The sequence below is a fragment of the Neofelis nebulosa genome, chromosome 10 (assembly GCF_028018385.1).
Source record: "Neofelis nebulosa isolate mNeoNeb1 chromosome 10, mNeoNeb1.pri, whole genome shotgun sequence".
NCBI lineage: Eukaryota > Metazoa > Chordata > Mammalia > Carnivora > Felidae > Neofelis > Neofelis nebulosa.
Genome location: NC_080791.1, coordinates 14,949,897 through 14,968,266, shown reverse-complemented (window position 1 = coordinate 14,968,266; position 18,370 = coordinate 14,949,897). Strand labels below are relative to the sequence as shown.

Below are 18,370 nucleotides of genomic sequence, written 5' to 3'. Positions count from 1 at the left end.
CTAGACTACGGGGCTCAGAGAGCTTCTGGGTTGGTGAACACATCCATGTGACCTCACCCTACGTATGTCTTCCTTCATCTGGCTCTTCAGCTCTATCCTTTATCATATCCTTTACTGTATGATAAACTGCTCAACTTAAGTGTTTCCCTGAGTTCTGGGACCTGTCCTAGCAAATTATCAAACCCAAGGAGGGGGGCAGGGGACTCTGGTGTATAGATCATTGGTCAGAAGTACCAGGGACAACCTGGGACTTGCAACTGATGTCTGAAGTTGGGGACAGTCTTCAGACTATGACCGAGCCCCTAACCTGTGGGATCTGATGCTGTCTCCAGGAACTGAAGCTGAATTGTAAGACACACAGCTAGTGTCAGAAAAACACACACACACACACACACACACACACACACACGTGGTGCCAGCATTTTGAGTGTGAGAATAAAGGAAAAACAGGTTTTTTTCCTAGACAACTTTTTTTCTCCTTCACCTTTACTTTCCAAGTTTCCTTAAGTGAGCAGGTGTTATGTCTCTAAATATAAATAATAAACATAAATAATTCTGTCTTCTTAAATTACAAATGGCACACCCGAATCCAGGCATGCTATTGCCATACTCCAAGAACGTAATGCAAAGCAGAGTATGACAAAGGCAAAACAATAAGACCAAGACGTCTGTGTGGCAGGGGCCTCAGGAAGACCCCCCACGGCCGCAGCCAGAAGCATCCTGAATGAGGGCAGCCTTACCGGGACACAAGCTCCAAAACCCTGGTGCAAAAGTGCCCGTCACTCAGTCAACAAGCATGGACTGAACAACCAGAGAAGACTAAGCCCCTCGGGGACCTTACCAACACATGAACAGAGTACAAACCGAGGGATATGTGCTTTTAATGGAGATGTGCACTGTGCGCCCCGGGAGCAGAGGGAAAGCGCCCGAGGCGAGGGGAGAGCTGAGCTGAGAAAGTGAGATGATACTCGATCAGCCTTGTTCTCCACTCTCTGAAGACTCTACTCCATGAAGGGATTTGTTTCTTTTCCACTTCTGTGATGTCCTATGGACTCTAATACTCTCTGGGAACCAAGCATAGAAAGCTCTTTCGCCAGACATCTGGAGGAACAGGGGAGATATACATACTGAGCTAAGAGCGATCTCACCTACAGGTGCAAAGGCAGATGAGCTAACTGCAAGAATAGGTCACCAGAGCCACCAGGAATAATGAAATAAATACCCCAGGGGCATCAATGCTCCAGCTGATAATACCCCTGGCCAGAAAGGCAAAACCAGTATGGGTTCTCTCAATAGAGAATGTGGAGGCTGGCATACCTGGGGACTAGAAAAGAAAAAGCACTTTTTCAAAGGACCAGCTGAAATTTGGCTAGCCAGAGACTTATTCACTAATTTCACAAATAGTTCTTTTTTTTTTTTTTTTTTCCAACATTTTTTATTTATTTTTGGGACAGAGAGAGACAGAGCATGAACGGGGGAGGGGCAGAGAGAGAGGGAGACACAGAATCGGAAACAGGCTCCAGGCTCCGAGCCATCAGCCCAGAGCCCGACGCGGGGCTCGAACTCACGGACCGCGAGATCGTGACCTGGCCGAAGTCGGACGCCCAACCGACTGCGCCACCCAGGCGCCCCTCACAAATAGTTCTTGAGTGCTTCCTATGTGCCGTAAGAGAAATGGTCTCTTCTAGTAGAACAACCAGTAAAGAAGTAGACAGGGCACCTGTTAACAGTTAAGCGTCTGACTCTTGATTTTAGCTCAGGTCATGATCTCAAGGTGGTGAGATCAAGCCCTGCATCAGGCTCTGCGCTGGGCATGGAGCCTGCTTGAGATTCCCTCTCTCCCTCTCCCCCATACTCTCTTGCTCGCTCTCTCTCAAAAAAAAAAAAAAAAAAAGAGCTAAACAGATAAATATACAAAAAATGAAAGCTTCTGATAAAGGCAATAAAGGAAGTAAATGACATATGAGAGAGAGAACCTCAAGGTGAAGGGGGCACTCGTTTAGAAAGGGTCAAGGGAAACCTCTCAGAATGGAACACAACTGAAACCTGTAGGAGACAAGGGAGCTGGCCATGCAGAGCACTGAGGAAAGAGCACTGAGGCAGAAAAGCAGGTGCAAAGGGCCTGTGGCAAGCAGCAGCTTGGCCCATCTGGGGACTGTCAGAAACGCCATGGGACTGGCAGCGAGGAAGGGAGAGTGGCACCACGTGAACCTGGCCAGGGGACAGGGCAGAGTCACACAGAGCCCTGCACACCCCATTAAGAGTGCTATGCTGAGTATAACGAATACTACTAAAAGCAGAGTCCTGATGTGATCTGCTTTATGCTGTAAGAAGAACACTCCGGTGCGAGATGGAGCACCCCTGCGAAGGGCAAGGGTGTACACAGGGAGGCTAATAGGAAGCTACTGACAGTCTCAGGAGAGAGATAGTGGCTTGAGCTTAGACCGTCTAACCTTGAACTGAGCAGAAGAGAGTTTTTATAAACATCCTTAGATCATTAGGTCCCCATTCACAAGAGCAAACAAAATAAATAGTTAAGAAATACACTGAGCAAGAAATGTGTAAAAACCTGCGTGAAGAAAACTTTAAGTCAGTCCTGAAAAACACAAACAAAACACAAACGGGAAGGAATACCATGTTCTTGGGCAGGAGGGGACTTCATAAAGATGCCAATCCTCCCTAGGTTCTTTCATAAACTGAACACAATTTTCTCCAAAATGCCAACCGTTCTCCCACACAGAGCCCTCCCCAGAACCAGACAAGGTGATTCGCAAGTTCCCAGGGAGGTAAGACAAGATAAGCATGAAAACTTGGGTAGGAGGTGTGGGGAAAGCCACGAGGGCATATCAGCCCTCCTGAAAAAGAGAATTTATTACCGAGCCTCAGTAATTGAGAGTATGGGGCTGGCGTGTGAATGGACAGTCCTATGGAAGATAAGTAGGCAAAATACACACGCTGGCACCTACTCAGTGGGGGCAAGATGGGCGAACCGCGCATGGTGTGAGGACAAACCCAGGGGAAAACATGAGAGCAGTATCTATCCGTGCAGTAGCGAAGGAAGGCTTTTCTGACTATGACACAACATTCCGAGGTCATGTGAGAACGGACTGATACATTTAATGTGAAAATTTTGAGTTTTCATACAGCAAACAAATAAAAATCCTATGCTATATGCAAAGTGCGGGGGCTCTGGGAGCGCAAGATTCCTTCCCTCTCTCTAACAGGCCTGCAAACCTCCTGAATTATGTGCCCAGGTCCCTGACACATGACAATTTCAGAGGAATCTTCACCCCTCAACACAGCACAGAGCTTCAAAGTGCAGGCCCTTTTGTCAGGACACCTAGGTGTGGGTCCCAGCTGTGCCACTCAGTACACCTGTGACTGGAGGGAAATGATTTAACCTTTCTGTGCCTCAGTTTCCTCATCTGTAGAATGGGAATCATAATAGTACCTAACTCATGGAGTTGCTGTGAGGGTTGAAAAGGAAATACAGGTGAAGTTCTTAGGGCAGAGACTGGCACATAGGAGCACTCAATAAATTCTGTTATTATTGTTAATAAAGTTATTGTTGTTGTTTTAAAAAAAACATTGCTTTAGGTATTTTTTCTTAAGAAACTGGGTTACCCCTGGCCTCAGGACACAATGTATTTCATGGTATCTTCTAATATATTTTCGTGTATATTTTTTAAAGATGGACCTTTTTTTAAGATTTTATTTCTGAGTCATCTCTATAGCTAACATGGAGCTCGAACTTACAACCCTGAGATCAAGAGTCACACGCTCCACCAACTGAGCCAGCCTGAAGCCGCTATATTTTCATTTAAAGTTAATAATCGGGGTGCCTGGGTGGCTCAGTCAGTTAAGCATCTGTCTCTTGATTTCAGCTCAGGTCACGATCTCACAGTTCGTGGGATTAAGCCCCATGTCCGGCTCTGCACTGACAGTGCGGAGCCTGCTTGGAATTCTCACCCTCCCTCTCTCTGCCCCTCCCGCATGCACACACACGCGCTCTCTCTTTCTCTCTCTCAACATAGATAAACATTTAAAAATAATCATTGATCTAACCCAAGGCCAGCAAACTTTCTCTGTAAAGGGCCAGAGAGTAAATATTTTAGGCTTTGTGGGTGACACGGTTTCTCTCACAACTACTCAGCACTGCCCTTGTACCACGAAAGCAGCCACAGACAATACGTAAGCAAATAAGCATGGCTATTTTCCAATCAAACCTTATTTACAAGAAGGCAACAGGCCAGGGGAAGCCCATGAGTTAGTTTCCCATCCCCTGATCCAACCAAATATACCAAGCAGCCCTGTACATGTACCAGATTTGTATCAGAAGAACAAAATTAAATCAGAGACCATTCCTGCCCTCAAAGAACTATTATAGTACACCCCAGGCCTCTTACCTTGCTCACTGGGGATGTAGGTCTCATCATAATCTTCCTCCAGAACCAGCTGGTCTCCTATGCGGATGGGTCTTCCGGCCATGATTGGTATGGGCTCGAACACCTACGTCCTGGAGACCCCGTTCCAAAGAGAAAATCAATGACCCACCTTAAAAGGAGAAAAACTGGAGCCCGGTCATGGAGCCCCTGGGTCAGACCAGACCCTGCAAGCCAACTTAGCATATCTTCCAGACTCCAGGGATAGCGGAGGGTGGAACCAATGGCTCAGAACTCAGGCCTCATAGACTCTGTGCCTCGTAAAGTTCCCCGAGATGCATCTCCCAAACGCTTGCTGAATACTCAGCGCGTCACAAAAGAGCTGGAAACCCAGGTCTCTCTCTCAAGAGTGTGACCTCAGGGGCGCCTGGGTGGCGCAGTCGGTTAAGCGTCCGACTTCAGCCAGGTCACAATCTCGCAGTCCGTGAGTTCGAGCCCCGCGTCAGGCTCTGGGCTGATGGCTCGGAGCCTGGAGCCTGTTTCCGATTCTGTGTCTCCCTCTCTCTCTGCCCCTCCCCCGTTCATGCTCTGTCTCTCTCTGTCCCAAAAATAAATAAAAAACGTTGGAAAAAAAAAAAATTAAAAAAAAAAAGAGTGTGACCTCATATCCCGCCCCCCACCACCAGGGGAGAAACAACTCACAGTATAGGACCCCCAGCAAGAAAACCCTAGTGACACCAAAAGAGCGGCACACCCCCATCCCCCCTGATGGCAACGTATCCCAGTGCAGCCACACTATCTTCAACGCACATCCCTATTTACACCCAATGATGCCCTCAAGGAGCTTACAATCTAGGGGAAGTAGCACACACAACTTCAACAGCAGAAGGCAGAAGGGGAAAAATAACCATCCTGCTCCAGAAGTACTAAGAGAGAAGGAATATATTCCCGCCGAAGGGGGAAGGAAGGCTTTGTAAGGAGCTGGGTACCAAAGGCAGACAAGAGTCACGTTGGTGGAGAGAGCGAAGCTGGCAGAGGGGATGTTGGGTGCAGACAAGGTGTTCTGGAGTACTGGATACAGAACGCGGGGCAGGGGCTGGCGTGGAAAGCTAGGTCACGGAGAGCCTTGTAGACCATGTGAAAGAGTCTCCACTCTCCCCTGCGGCAAAGGGGAGCCACTGAGGGCTTTGGTGAGAGAAAGTGGCACACTACGGCCTTTTTTCAGGATGTGAGCTCTGGCAGGGATGGATGTCAGGACTGGAGAAGTAAGACTGGTGTCAGGAAAACCACGGAGGCGGCTGCCATCCAGGTGAAAGACGATGAGGGCTTAAACTAGGGCAGAAGCAGAGAGGATGGAGGAGGGGCAGATGCTGTGACGGTAGGGTTAATAGGAGCGGGATGGGAGGCAGGGGGGAAAAGAGTCCAACTTGAGTCCAAGGTTTCTAGCCCCGGGGATGGGACAGCGTCAAATTCAAATTCTTCAAATGACAAGCTCATGCCGTTCCCTGCTCCTCCCTCCCAGGTCACAACTCTCCCGTTCTGGCACCTCCCGCACTGAGGCTCCCAGTGATGCAGAGGCAGGTCCCCCTGTAAAGTGGCTGCTGGAGTGCGTCCCCCACCTGAGCAGGCATCACCTCGCTGGTGTGACTGACGGGAGTCTAGAGAAACAAGCCTGACCTCTTCAGAAGCTGTCACTGTTCCACCTGGAACAGCAAGCGAAATACAGCCCTCTTACAGCAGGGGAAGTGAACAGAAAGACCCTGTCATCAAAAAGGAGGTTGCAGGGGAGGGTGCCTGCGGGGCTCAGTTGGGTTGGCGGCCGACTTCCACTCAGGTCATGATCTCGCGGTCCCTGAGTTCGAGCTCCATGTTGGGCTCTGTGCTGACAGCTCAGAGCCCGGAGCCTGCTTCGGATTCTGTCTCCCTCTCTCTCTGCCCCTCCCCTGCTCAGGCTCTGTCTATCTCTCAAAAAAATAAATAAACATTGAAAGAAAAAAAATTTGTTAAAGGAAGTTGGGATGTGTCCTGTAATGAGTGCTCAGGAAATGGCCAGGTCTGGTGGCTCTGAATCTGTTCCAAGATTGCCGTTTCCTGATAAACAGCAAAGGATATATGAGGGATCGTTACTGTGGCCCTCGCTGTACCCTGAGAGTTGACAGATGGGCCAGGAAGGTATCTCGCCTTACGACTCACAAGAAACGGCTCCCTCTGTCAGTCCAACGGAGCCAAGGGAGTGAGGCTATGCCCCCTCTCATTCCCACCTTGACACCGCCAAGCAGCAATTTCAGGCCTTAAGAAGAAAGGCTAATGGAAGAAGCATTCTCCTCTACAGTACGTAAACCCAAGTGGGGATCTGTGCCCTACCCTAAGAACCCCTAACACCCTAGGAGCCCATAATGTTTCCTCCACACACACAGAGATAAGCAGGGCCACCGACTCTTAAAAAGCAGAGCAGAAAAGCACCAGGAACCAGGGCAGCTGATGTGGCTTAATGAGCCACAGGAATCTTGAATTCTCTAAGTTAGGGAGGAGAGGGAAGGAGAAAGGGAAAGAATCCCTGGGGAAGGAAGAACCCCTAGCGGCCAGCCGATGTTCAGTCCAACAGGCTGTGACCTGTCACAAGGCACTGTAGCAACCATCTCGGAGCATTCGAGAGATGTTTCACATCCCTAGATACACCCCATCTCCGGAAAGCATGGGGCAGGTGAAATCTCTCTGTGGCAGGATGCCCACTTAGCTATATTGAAATGTCAGGAAGAATCTGGAAAACCCAGAATCATGGGTCACTCGAATTTCACACAAATCTTCCACCGAGAAAGATCTTCTGTGGGTAAGGACAGGACCAAAAGGGCAGGAACTACAGGAAGGAGGAGGTGGTGGGAAGAGAAATCATATGCATTTAGTGGCTACTGGAGATCATTTATTCATTCGAGAAATATTTATGGAGCACCTAAGTTTACCTTTTTTCAAATGTTCATTTATTTTTGAGAGAGAGAGAAAGTGGGGGAGGTGCAGAGAGAGAGGCGGACAGAGGATCTGAGGCGGGCTCCGTGCTGACAGCAGCGAGCCTGATGTCGGGCTTGAACTCACGAACCACAAGATCACGACTTGAGCCGAAGTCTGACACTCAACCGACTGAGCCACCCAGACGCCTCTTTGGCTGGGCACTAGAGATGCAATGAAGAGTAAAAACACCTGCACACTAGCAGAGCACCATACATGCACATTTGCACAATTAGGGTTCCCTGTATGATTACTGCTTCCAGTCTGCCTCAACAGTTATAAAGAAAGTTCAGCAAAGGAAAGATTTCCTGGAGATGGCACTGGGGAGAAGGTGGAAGACACTGTAAGTGATTAGGTAGTGGGAACTGAGCATAGGTTTGGGAACATTACTGGCTTTGAATCCCAGCTCTGCCACTTACCAGCTGGGCAAGGCACCTCAGTTTTCTCATCTGTAAAATGGAGAGAATGATGTCTACCGCCATTGACGGGAGAATTAAATTATCCAGTATATGTAAGATACTTAAAACACAGCATAATTTCAATAAATGTGAGTTGCTGTTGTTATTACTATTCACATACGTGAAAGGCTTATTCTACATTGTTCCAGAGGACAGATCTAATACCAGGGAACATAAGTGAAGGCCATTCAGACATTCAATGACCACTTATTGAACACCTACCATGGGCTGGCACTGTGCTATTAGGGGCTACAGACGTGATGACACAAGGCCCTGAACTCCAGCTGACCCTAGCTGAGCAGCCGAACATGATTATATAATGTGTTAAGCACATTAAGGGAAGTAACAGGAAATACAACGGGAAACTAAGGTAAGGATTGCAAATGTTACTTTGGAAGATCAGGGAAGGCATCACAGAGTCCAGGACCAATGAGATGGCTCTTAAAGAATAAGCAGGAGCTCACCAAGACGAGGGAATAAGGGAATATAAGGCAGAAGAAACAGCCTGGACAAAGACAAAGAGGCAGGAAAGAATATGGTGGGTGCAGAGAATTCATTTTGCAACAAAAACTTAGATTCACTGCACACTTCCTACGTTCCAAGAACTGTACTAATACTGCACATACATCATCTCACCTCCTCCTCTCAAACAGGTAGAAATTGTTTTCCCAGGGGCGCCTCGGTGGCTCAGTCAGTTAAGCGTCGGACTCGTTTCAGCTCAGGTCGTGATCCGTGGTGTCTGAGTTCAAGCCCCTCATCGGGCTCCGTGCTGGCAGGTCAGAGCCTGCTTGAGATTCTCTCCCTCTCTCTCTTTCTCAAAATAAACTTTTTTTATTTTTTTTATTTTTTTTTTATTTTTTTTTTTTAATTTTTTTTTTTCAACGTTTATTTTATTTTTTGGGACAGAGAGAGACAGAGCATGAACGGGGGAGGGACAGAGAGAGAGGGAGACACAGAATCGGAAACAGGCTCCAGGCTCTGAGCCATCAGCCCAGAGCCTGACGCGGGGCTCGAACTCACAGACCGTGAGATCGTGACCTGGCTGAAGTCGGACGCTTAACCGACTGCGCCACCCAGGCGCCCCGAAATAAACTTTTTTTAAAAAAAGTTTAAAAATAAAAAAAGGAATTATATTCCCCATTTTCAAATAAGGAAAGTGAAGCCCCACAAGGTTAAATAAAAAAAGCACTTGGCAAGTTTCCAAAGGTGGTAAAAGGCACAGCAGAACATGCATGCGCCCGAGTCTGTGGGACCCCAAAGCGTGAGCTCCTACCCACTCTGACGTGACCAGAACACAAGGGGCAAAGGGAGGAGCGGCAGGAGAGAGATCTACAGTGGAAGGCAAGCAGCACAGTCTAAAGGGCTGGGAAGGACTGAGGTTGCATCCTGCACATGGTGAGAAGCCATCCCAGGACTTCACAAAGGAGACTGGCATGGTCAGATCTGCAGTTTAGAAAGATACTCTGACCGCTGCATAGGAACTACTTTGAGGAGGGCAAGAAGAGAAGCGGAGGGACCAGTTAGGAAGCTTTCCTGAAAGCACAGGCAAGAAATTATGAACGAAGCCAGCGGCTGTGAGAATGGAAAGGAAGGACCAGACGCTCAGGGTATTAGGAGGCGGAATTAGAGGACCTGAAGTCTGCAGCAAGTGAAGGGCAGGGAGGAGGGAAATCAGGGCACTTCCGCCGGTCTGATTATCTGTACTCTTCCATGCCTTGCCCAATAGCCCCACCTAGCATGCTCCCTAGAATATAGGAAATGCCCATCAAATGTCTGCTGCCTATAGCAGCTGAATGAATTCCAGGTGCAGACCTGGCTGAGTGAACAGGGGAGTCCTTCACTGACACAGAAATACAAGGAGGAGGCACAGATCAGGGGCGCCAGGACGGTGGGGGAGGCATGCAGGTGGAGATGGTCAGTAGGCAGGCCTGAGCTCAGGAAAGAGGTCTGGACTTGAGCCCACTCTGGTTAAATGAACGTCTGGGCGAAATCACCCAGAGACGGGCTACGGTGAGTAGAAAGGGGAGAGAGGCCTGCACAGACAGCTCAGTTAGGAGACCCAGGAGCGAGGAGTCGTGGAAGCCAAGTGAGGGCTGCGGTTCCAAGTGGAGGAGGTAGATTTTTCAATCAATGCAAGGAAAGGAAAAAACAAAACCTAAAAACTTCCTGACTTCCCCAGCTGACCCAAAGACGTCAGAAGGTCGGGCTAGCCCTGGATTCGGACACCGGGGAAGCCTCCCCAGAAGAGAGGTATCCGAGCGGGCTTCGGAGGCCGGGCCTCACACTCCAACCACGGACAGGACAAGTAAAGGGGCGCCCCGGCCAGCTGACAGGCGTAGCCCGGCGCCCGCTGTCACTCGCGCTCGCCCCTCGCCCGCACCCCAGCCCAGCCCGGTGTCCCTTCCGCCACTCGGGGAGATTCTGGATGGATGCACTCTAGTCCGGCCGCTCCTTCTTCACTTCTCCCTCCAGTTCCCGCCCACACTCGTGCTCATCCCGCTCGCGGGCACACGAGTGTGCCCCAAGTCTCCGGCTTCCCACTTTCCCCTGCCCCCTCCCTCGAGGAGGTTCTCACCTGCCCCCCCGCCCCGGGAGGCACTGGACGACCGCTCCCGGGTCCGCGCAGCTTCCCCAGTACCACCCCGGCTCCCCGCTTCCAGGGACGCCGGGGTGTTGCTCTGCAGCGGCCAACAACCACTTCCGGAAAGAGTATCAACCTAGCAACTAAGAGTCCCGCCTCTACACGGAGCCAATAGGTCGCTGAACAAGGGCTGTGACACTGGATTGGTTAGAGGTCCCGTCGGGTCACGGAGGAGTGCAGCACGTTTCCCGTTGCACGATGGGAGATGTAGTCCAAGATAGTTGATAGAGGGGCCACAAGGGGTCATAAGAGAGCTCTGAATTTGGTTATGAGGGGAATTTCTTCCTGGGCAGGAAAGGGGCATTCGCAGTATTTATGGTAAGGTGAATTAACTAAGGCAATCTATCCCTCATCATTTTTAAATTTTTTTTTCAACGTTTTTTATTTATTTTTGGGACAGAGAGAGACAGAGCATGAACGGGGGAGGGGCAGAGAGAGAGGGAGACACAGAATCGGAAACAGGCTCCAGGCTCCGAGCCATCGGCCCAGAGCCTGACGCGGGGCTCGAACTCACGGACCGCGAGATCGTGACCTGGCTGAAGTCGGACGCGTAACCGACTGCGCCACCCAGGCGCCCCATCCCTCATCATTTTTTAACATAGGCTCCACGCCCACGTGGGGCTTGAACTCCCCACCCTGAGATCAAGAGTCGGATGGTACACCCACCGAGCCAGCCAGGCACCCTGCCACCCTGTCATCACTTTTTATTTATTTATTTATTTATTTATTTTTTTTTTTTTTTGAGAGAGAGAGCAAAAGGGGGAGGGGCAGAGAGAAGGGAACAGAGGATCAGAAGCAGGCTCTGCACTGCTCAGCAGTGAGCAGTGGGGCTCAAATTCATGAACCGTGAGATCATGACCTGAGCTAAAGTCAATGCTCAACTGACTGAGCCACCCAGGTGCTCCCCCCACAACCCGTCATCATTTTTTAAGTAGTGTGATTAATGGCAGGTGAATAATACATTGATCCTCAGTAACCCATTAAGGCTTTAATAAACAAAAGAAACGTGAATGTAAGGTGAGAGGAGACCACCCCACCTCCACCCCCTGCAAAAGAAATGGCTTTCCCGTGCTATGATTAAATCAGTGAGCGCCTGACCAGGACTTAAGAACCCTGGTTTTCGTTGTTTGTCTTTTCAACCAGAGCACAGGGCTCCGTTTGCAACATCGGTGAGGATAACATCTGTCATGCCTGTTTCAAAGAGTCTGCTTAAGAAGAAACAAGTGATGCAACGTAGAGCCGTTCTACAAGCTCTGTCTGGCAGAAAGGTTGCTACTAATATAATTCCAAAGAGCTTCATTTTGCTTACGTGGAAGGCAAATCTTCTTTTCTCTGAAGTGTCCTCAACCTCAGGGCCATTTTACATCCTTGAGGAACTGGGGGACGGAAAAGTGAACTTACGGGTTGAAGAGATTGAGTCCCCTGGAGCAGCTCCTGACTGGTTCTGTTGTAAAGATGGATCTGGCTCCTACCATCTCCCAAAACGAGCACCAGTGCCCCCGATCGCGGAATGCAAAGCTCAGATTGTTGTCTCTGTAGATCCCAAACCACATAGCCAGAATGTATTCCTCTTGTTTAAGTCCAGCTCCTTCTGCAGCAGCTCTGCCTGTACTTCCTTTATTCTGCCTGCAGACGACCCAACCGTGCTCCCCCTTCCTCCTCACACTCCTTAAAAGTCTCACCGAGGGGCGCCTGGGTGGCTCAGTCGGTTAAGCGTCGGACTTCGGCTCAGGTCATGATCTCGCGGTCCGTGAGTTCCAGCCCCGCGTCGGGCTCTGTGCTGACAGCTCAGAGCCTGGAGCCTGTTTCAGATTCTGTGTCTCCCTCTCTCTGTGACCCTCCCCCGTTCATGCTCTGTCTCTCTCTGTCTCAAAAATAAACGTTAAAAAAAAATTAAAAAAAAAAAAAAAAGTCTCACCGAGGGGTCAGGAGGACAGACTGGGATGGGACTCCAAGGGGTCACAAGCTCATCCTCCACAGACCTCATACAAAACAATATTCAAAAAACTATTGGCAGACTTGGTCTCTATGTCCAAGAACTTGTAATCAATCTGGTTGACTTCACTTGCCGTCAGAATTCTTAACTTTTATTCCTGAGCATGAGTCCCTTTCTGTCTCTTGGGGAGAGCTAATAAAATCAGGGTCACCAAGGGACTAATGGGATTACCCCGCACAGATAAACAATTTGCATTTTATCAGGTTTCCCTGTAGGTTTGTTCTTCAAAGTGCAAACCAATTTATAAAATACCCTTAGGCAAACATAATTAAGAAAACAAATCTTTGGGGGGAAATAACAAAAATGACACACCAATTGATATGCCAGTAATATACCCAGTGAATAAGGAAGAGAGATTGAGGAGTTCATACATGTATGTTATCTTCTGCACTCAAAGATATGGGAGGAATAAAGCTAAATTGGCCCCAAATTCATGCCATACCCCCAAGTCAGAAATTTCACTGTTAGAACTTTTTCTTCTCTTTTCATACTGTTTACTTGTAATATACAGAAAATCACCCACATAATAAGAAGGAACAACATTTGTTAATCCTACCATTTTTTAAGTATATAAAGATGTGAAATGTTCCCTCTACTCTTTGAATCCACCATATTTTTTAAAAATGTTTATTTATTTTGAGAAAGAGAGAAAGCATGAGCGGGGAGAGAGAGAGAGAGAGAGAGAGAGAGAGAGAGAGAGAGAGAGAGAATCTCAAGCAGGTTCCAAGCTATAAGCCCAGAGCCCAACACGGGGCTTCACCTCAAGAAACTGCAAGATCATGACCCTAGCAGAAACCAAGAGTCAGACATTTAACCAACTGAGCCACCCAGGAGCCCCTTAATCCACCATATTTAAAATTGCAAACGTCCCTTCTTTCTCCCTTCTCTGCTTTACCTTCCCCCATAGTATATATCACCATCTGTAATACTGTATATTTTATTTCTTTACCATCATTCTCCCTGTATAGAATGTAAAGTGCATGAGGACAGGAATTTTGTCCATTTTAGCATTGCTGTATCCACAGTGCCTAAAACAGTGCTTAACATGTAGTAAGTTCTCGATACACATTTGCTGAATGAATAAATAAGCTGAATGAAGGAGGGAATTTCACGCTTCGGAGGAAACCACTGTTGACATATGGGTTCCTACCTTCCAGACTTTTTAATGTTTACGCAGATGTAAATGTATATGCATACATATATATGCACACGTGCATACTTTTTAATTTTTGCATAAATGAGATCATAATGTATATGTTATTCTACAATGTGCTTTTTTCACTTAACATCTTTCAAGGTGAGTTCATAATGAGTTACTTCATTCTTTATAAAGGTTCAGTAGGAGTCCATTAAATGAGTGTCTCCTTCCCCTACTGATAATCGTTTATTTTTGTTTCCAAAGTTTTTGTATTGGACACATGCTGAAATACAGTTACATTTGTTGGATAGGATCCTAGAAGTGACATTGCTCAAAGAGTTTACATTTTTTACATTTCAATAGAAATTGCCAAATTTCTCTCTAAAATAGAATAATTTTAATCCAACCAACACTTTCACCAACACCAAATATTTCCAATGTGAGGCAAAAAAAAAAAAAAAAAAAATGGTGATGGTATCTAAATATTGCTGTGACTGCATTCTTTCACTGTTAATGAAGTTGAACTTTTTTCCACGTGTTCACCGGCCATTTGAATTTCTTCTCTTAGTTATCTATTCACAATCTTTGTTCATTTTTCTACTAGGTTGACTGGGGGGGTTTATTGACTTGTAGAAGCTCTTTGTATATTATAGACATTAAGCCTTTGTTTCTTTATTATGTGACCAATGTTTCCTAGTCTGTAACTTATGTTTTAACTTTATAAATGTTATTTTTAATTTTGTAAAGGGTGTAGTGATACCACTAAGAGCTAGGCTTTATTAAGCATTTACAATATACCAGATGTCATTCTACGTGCTTTATGTGAATTATCTCATTTAAATCTCACACTATAAGGGGCCCTTGGCTGGCTCAGTCAGTAGAGCAAGTGACTCTTGATTCCAGGGTCGTGAGTTCAAGCCCCATGTTAGGTATGGAGAATCCTTAAAAATAAAATATTTTATTACTTATTAATGTTTATTCATTTTAGAGAGAGACAGACAGAGTACAAGTGGGGAGGGGCAGAGAGAGGGAGACACAGAATCCAAAGCAGGCTCCAGGCTCTGAGCTGTCTGCACTGTGAGATCATGACTTGAGCCGAAGTCAAACACTTAACCAACTGAGCCACCCAGGCGCCCTTAAAAATAAAATATCTTAAAATCAATCAATCAATCAATCAATCAATCAATCAATCTTACATCACAAGCAATGTACTACTGCTATCCCCATTTGACAAATGAGAAAACTGACACCTAGAAAGGATAAGTAACTAACCTGGAGCCTCCCAGTTTCTAAGCGGCAGAACCACACTTGGAATACCACAAGTCTGATTCTGTAGAAGATTTAAAACTTTAAGCAGCCAAGGGTCAGCTGAGTGGTTCAGTCAGCGAAGCATCGGACTTCAGCTCGGGCCATGATCTCGTGGTTCGTGAGTTCAAGCCCCACGTCGGGCTCTGTACTGACAGTGCAGAGCCTGGCCCCCGCTTCAGGTTCCGTGTCTCCCTCTCCCTCTGCCCCTCCACTACTAGTTCTCATTGTCTCCCTCTCTCTCTCTTTCAAAAATAAACACGAAAAAAAAAAAATTTAAGTAGCCAAGCCTGCCCATTAAAATAAAACAAAACTGAGTTTTCAACGTGTTTTTTTTTTTTTTTTTTAAATTTATTTTTGGTACAGAGAGAGACAGAGCACGAACGGGGGAGGGGCAGAGAGAGAGGGAGACACAGAATCGGAAACAGGCTCCAGGCTCCGAGCCATCGGCCCAGAGCCTGACGCGGGGCTCGAACTCACGGACCACGAGATCGTGACCTGGCTGAAGTCGGACGCTTAACCGACTGCGCCACCCAGGCGCCCCGAAACTGAGTTTTGTTAGAGAGACCTTTGCTAACATAAAATTATTAAATACCCCTCTATTTTTTTCTGTAGTTTTATTTTTCATGTTAAGCCATTTGATCTATCTGAAGTTTATTTTTACATGAGATAGAGATTTAGTTTTCTTTCCTTCTAAATGCATAGCCATTGTCCCCCAGTTATTGAATTATAGATCTATCTCCTTTTGATATGAATGTCATCTTTATCATATACAGAATTCCCACACATGCATTGATCTCCTCATTTTTAACTGATTTTTATTTACTTATTTTTTAATAGTTGTTTATTTTTGACAGAGCGCAAGTGGGGGAGGGGGAGGGAGAGGGGGACAGAGGATCTGAAGCAGGCTCTGCGCTCACAGCAGTGAGTCTGATGTGGGTTCGAATTCACAAACGGGGAGATCATGGTTTGAGCTGAAGTCAAACACTCAACCTAACCGACTGAGTCACCCAGATGCCCCTAAATTGACTTTTCTTTTTAAACATGCGTCTAATGACCCCGTTGCTTAGGATTTCCTGTTCATATCATATAATCTGCACAGATTCCTTTGCTTTCCTATATGTTTTTAAATTGCTCTGTGATTTTATTAACCAATATTAATGCAGCAACGAGGGAACAAAAGCTCCCAAAACACTGTACACGGTTTCACAAGACGAACTGCAGGGGGAAAAGTGACTTAAGAAGGGTCAACGGCATCCCAGGATCTTGGCGGATACATTCCCGGGGGGTGGGGGGGGAGTGGACCTCTAATTTCTGGTAGAGGGGGGTCTCATTCCTGGACAAGGCATGCCTATTGGCGACCTTCAAGCGGTGGGGAGACCCAACCGGTGGGCCCACAGGTGGCGTCACACCAGGAGGAGGAGCCTCAATACCTGGAGGGGGTGGTGTTCAGCCCACACGAGTGGGCGGGGTCCCTCATCTTGGTGGGCGTGGAGTTGAGGCTCCAGCAATGCTGGCAGCAGCAGCAACTGTAGGAGCTGCCACAGCGCCTCTTCCCTGTGGAGCCATTTCCTGTTGGGATGGCCCCCCAACCGCTCAGACGGCACCTGCTAATCCAGCAGGAGCCCCGGGGAATTGGAACACCAGCTGGCACTCTTCTGCCCGCTGCCCTGCCAACCCCAGGGCCTCCTGCAAGTCCAGCAAGTGGTACCCGAGCAATGCCAGCATCTTTGGGTCTTTCCCCAGCCATGGAAACCAAGTTCTCCCCCTGGAGCAAAACTGGACCCCAAACCCGCTTTTCTTCACGGTCTGGCTGCCTCACATTCCTTGGCTTCATCTTCCTGAATTCATCACAATCACAGAGGATCAAGTTCATATGCTCGTCAAAAGCCTTACAGGTGCCAGTGAGGATTTGGCCACCTTGCAGGATACGTCTCGTTCCATAGTCAATGTGCTGCAGCATCTTGCTGCTCTTTCCCTCAGTCATGGCTGCTGTTCCACCAAATGCAATGTCTGTGGTCGCGTTTCAGGATCCTTAAGACCTAAAGGAAGGCTACGGATTAAGGTGTGATGCAGGTTCTCTTACAAACAACGCAAGCTTGGGGCAGAAGCTTCAAACAGTAGATGGAGCCTGGCTTTTCACTTGGAAATCAGCTCCCTGGATTTTCCAGCACTGGTTTAACCACCTCTTGGTGCCTCGGCTAAGAATGCCAGTCTCGGTTCCCCCTGGAAACCCATCACAGGTACTTGCTGCTGCTGAGATCGCCTTGGACACAGCTGACTCTTGGTTGCTGAGTAAGGCTGTCCTTCTACGTTCGACTTGGACTTCCAAGTCTGGTACCTGCTGTTCTGCAGTCCATCCCAGGTGTAAGCGGTCCCTGGCACACTCGATCAAACAGACCACCAGGCGTCTCCGGGGACTGCTCCACCCTGCCTGCTTTCTAATATTTACAGAATTTGGTTCATTTTCTCATCTTATTCAATTAGCTAGGCTGATCTAAACTCTGCGGGAGAAGAATAGTGATAGGGACCTTCCCTTTGCTACACCTGCCTTTGACGCGGATAGTTTCAGCCCGTCCCTCTCATGTTTTCTACGATTTTCTGTCATCGTGTTTAAGAAGTTCCACCTTCGCTTTTATCATAACTACTGAATTTTAACAACAGCTTTCCACACTTGTTAAATAATATGTTGATGTAATCATATAGCTTTTCTCCATGAAGCTATCAGGGCTATGAAGATTTTTGTTTTCGGCTCTGACCAGTCAATATACAGACACCCCTTGGAGCGGTAACACTTGGAAGCTGACAGTGGCCATTTACCCTGAGTCTGACTAACAGCACAGAAATCAGGAGGATCTTGGGGATTCACAGCCTCTGGGGTGGAGGTGAGGGCAGGTAGAGTATCAAAGGCACAACAAGATTCAGGTGAGAGAAGACCACAGCCTGCAGGCTCCAGTGGAGACAAAGTGCCCCTGTGCTTTCCCCTTTGGACCTTGTTTATGCAGCTGGCTGCCTAGAATATCCGTCTACCCCCCTTCCTCTTTCTCCCGCAGTATCTGCCTGTGGAAATCCCACCCGTTCTTTACAGTGCGAATCAAACACCACCTCCTCCCACCGAGTCACCCAGATCCCCCAGAGGTACCCCCCAAATCCCTATTCATTAATGCCACATCAGTTTGTATGGTGCACGTGCATTTTATTTCTCTGTGTAGCCCCAGTGCCTGGAAGAACGTCTGGCATGCAGTGGGCGCTCAATAAATGCAGAATGAAGGACTGACGGACTGCGAAGTCTGCCGCCGCTCTCGCTCTCTCGAGATGGTCCGGCCCGCCCTGCCAGGGTCCTGCAGGGTGGACTCCATCTCGGCAGAGGGCATCCCAGACCCCTCACCAACCCCGGAAGCTGGGCTGCCAGCCATGGGAAGACTACACTTCCCAGCGGTCCCAGGG

The 18,370-nt window shown here is 47.9% G+C and overlaps 1 protein-coding gene and 1 pseudogene across 11 annotated transcripts in view; both read right to left on the bottom strand.

Annotated features, from left to right (window-relative positions):
* The window catches only part of CEP164 (centrosomal protein 164), a 67,959-nt gene extending 57,425 nt beyond the window's left edge, over positions 1-10,534 (bottom strand). For 9 of the 11 annotated variants that reach the window (XM_058686842.1, XM_058686848.1, XM_058686846.1 and 6 more), the window contains exons 1-2: positions 10,419-10,534; positions 4,407-4,516 (exon numbers count right to left, since the gene is read on the bottom strand). In XM_058686842.1, coding sequence (XP_058542825.1) covers positions 4,407-4,488 — 82 coding nt within the window. In that variant the 5' untranslated portion in view covers positions 4,489-4,516; positions 10,419-10,534. Of the gene's footprint in view, positions 1-4,406; positions 4,517-6,001; positions 6,098-8,479; positions 8,661-10,418 lie in introns of those variants that run through there. The other 2 variants (XM_058686843.1, XM_058686844.1) reach the window with 2 other exon arrangements.
* Positions 10,535-16,160: 5,626 nt separating this feature from the next.
* Positions 16,161-16,910, bottom strand: LOC131488552 (small nuclear ribonucleoprotein-associated protein N-like; annotated as a pseudogene).
* Between the last annotated feature and the right edge of the window lie 1,460 nt (positions 16,911-18,370).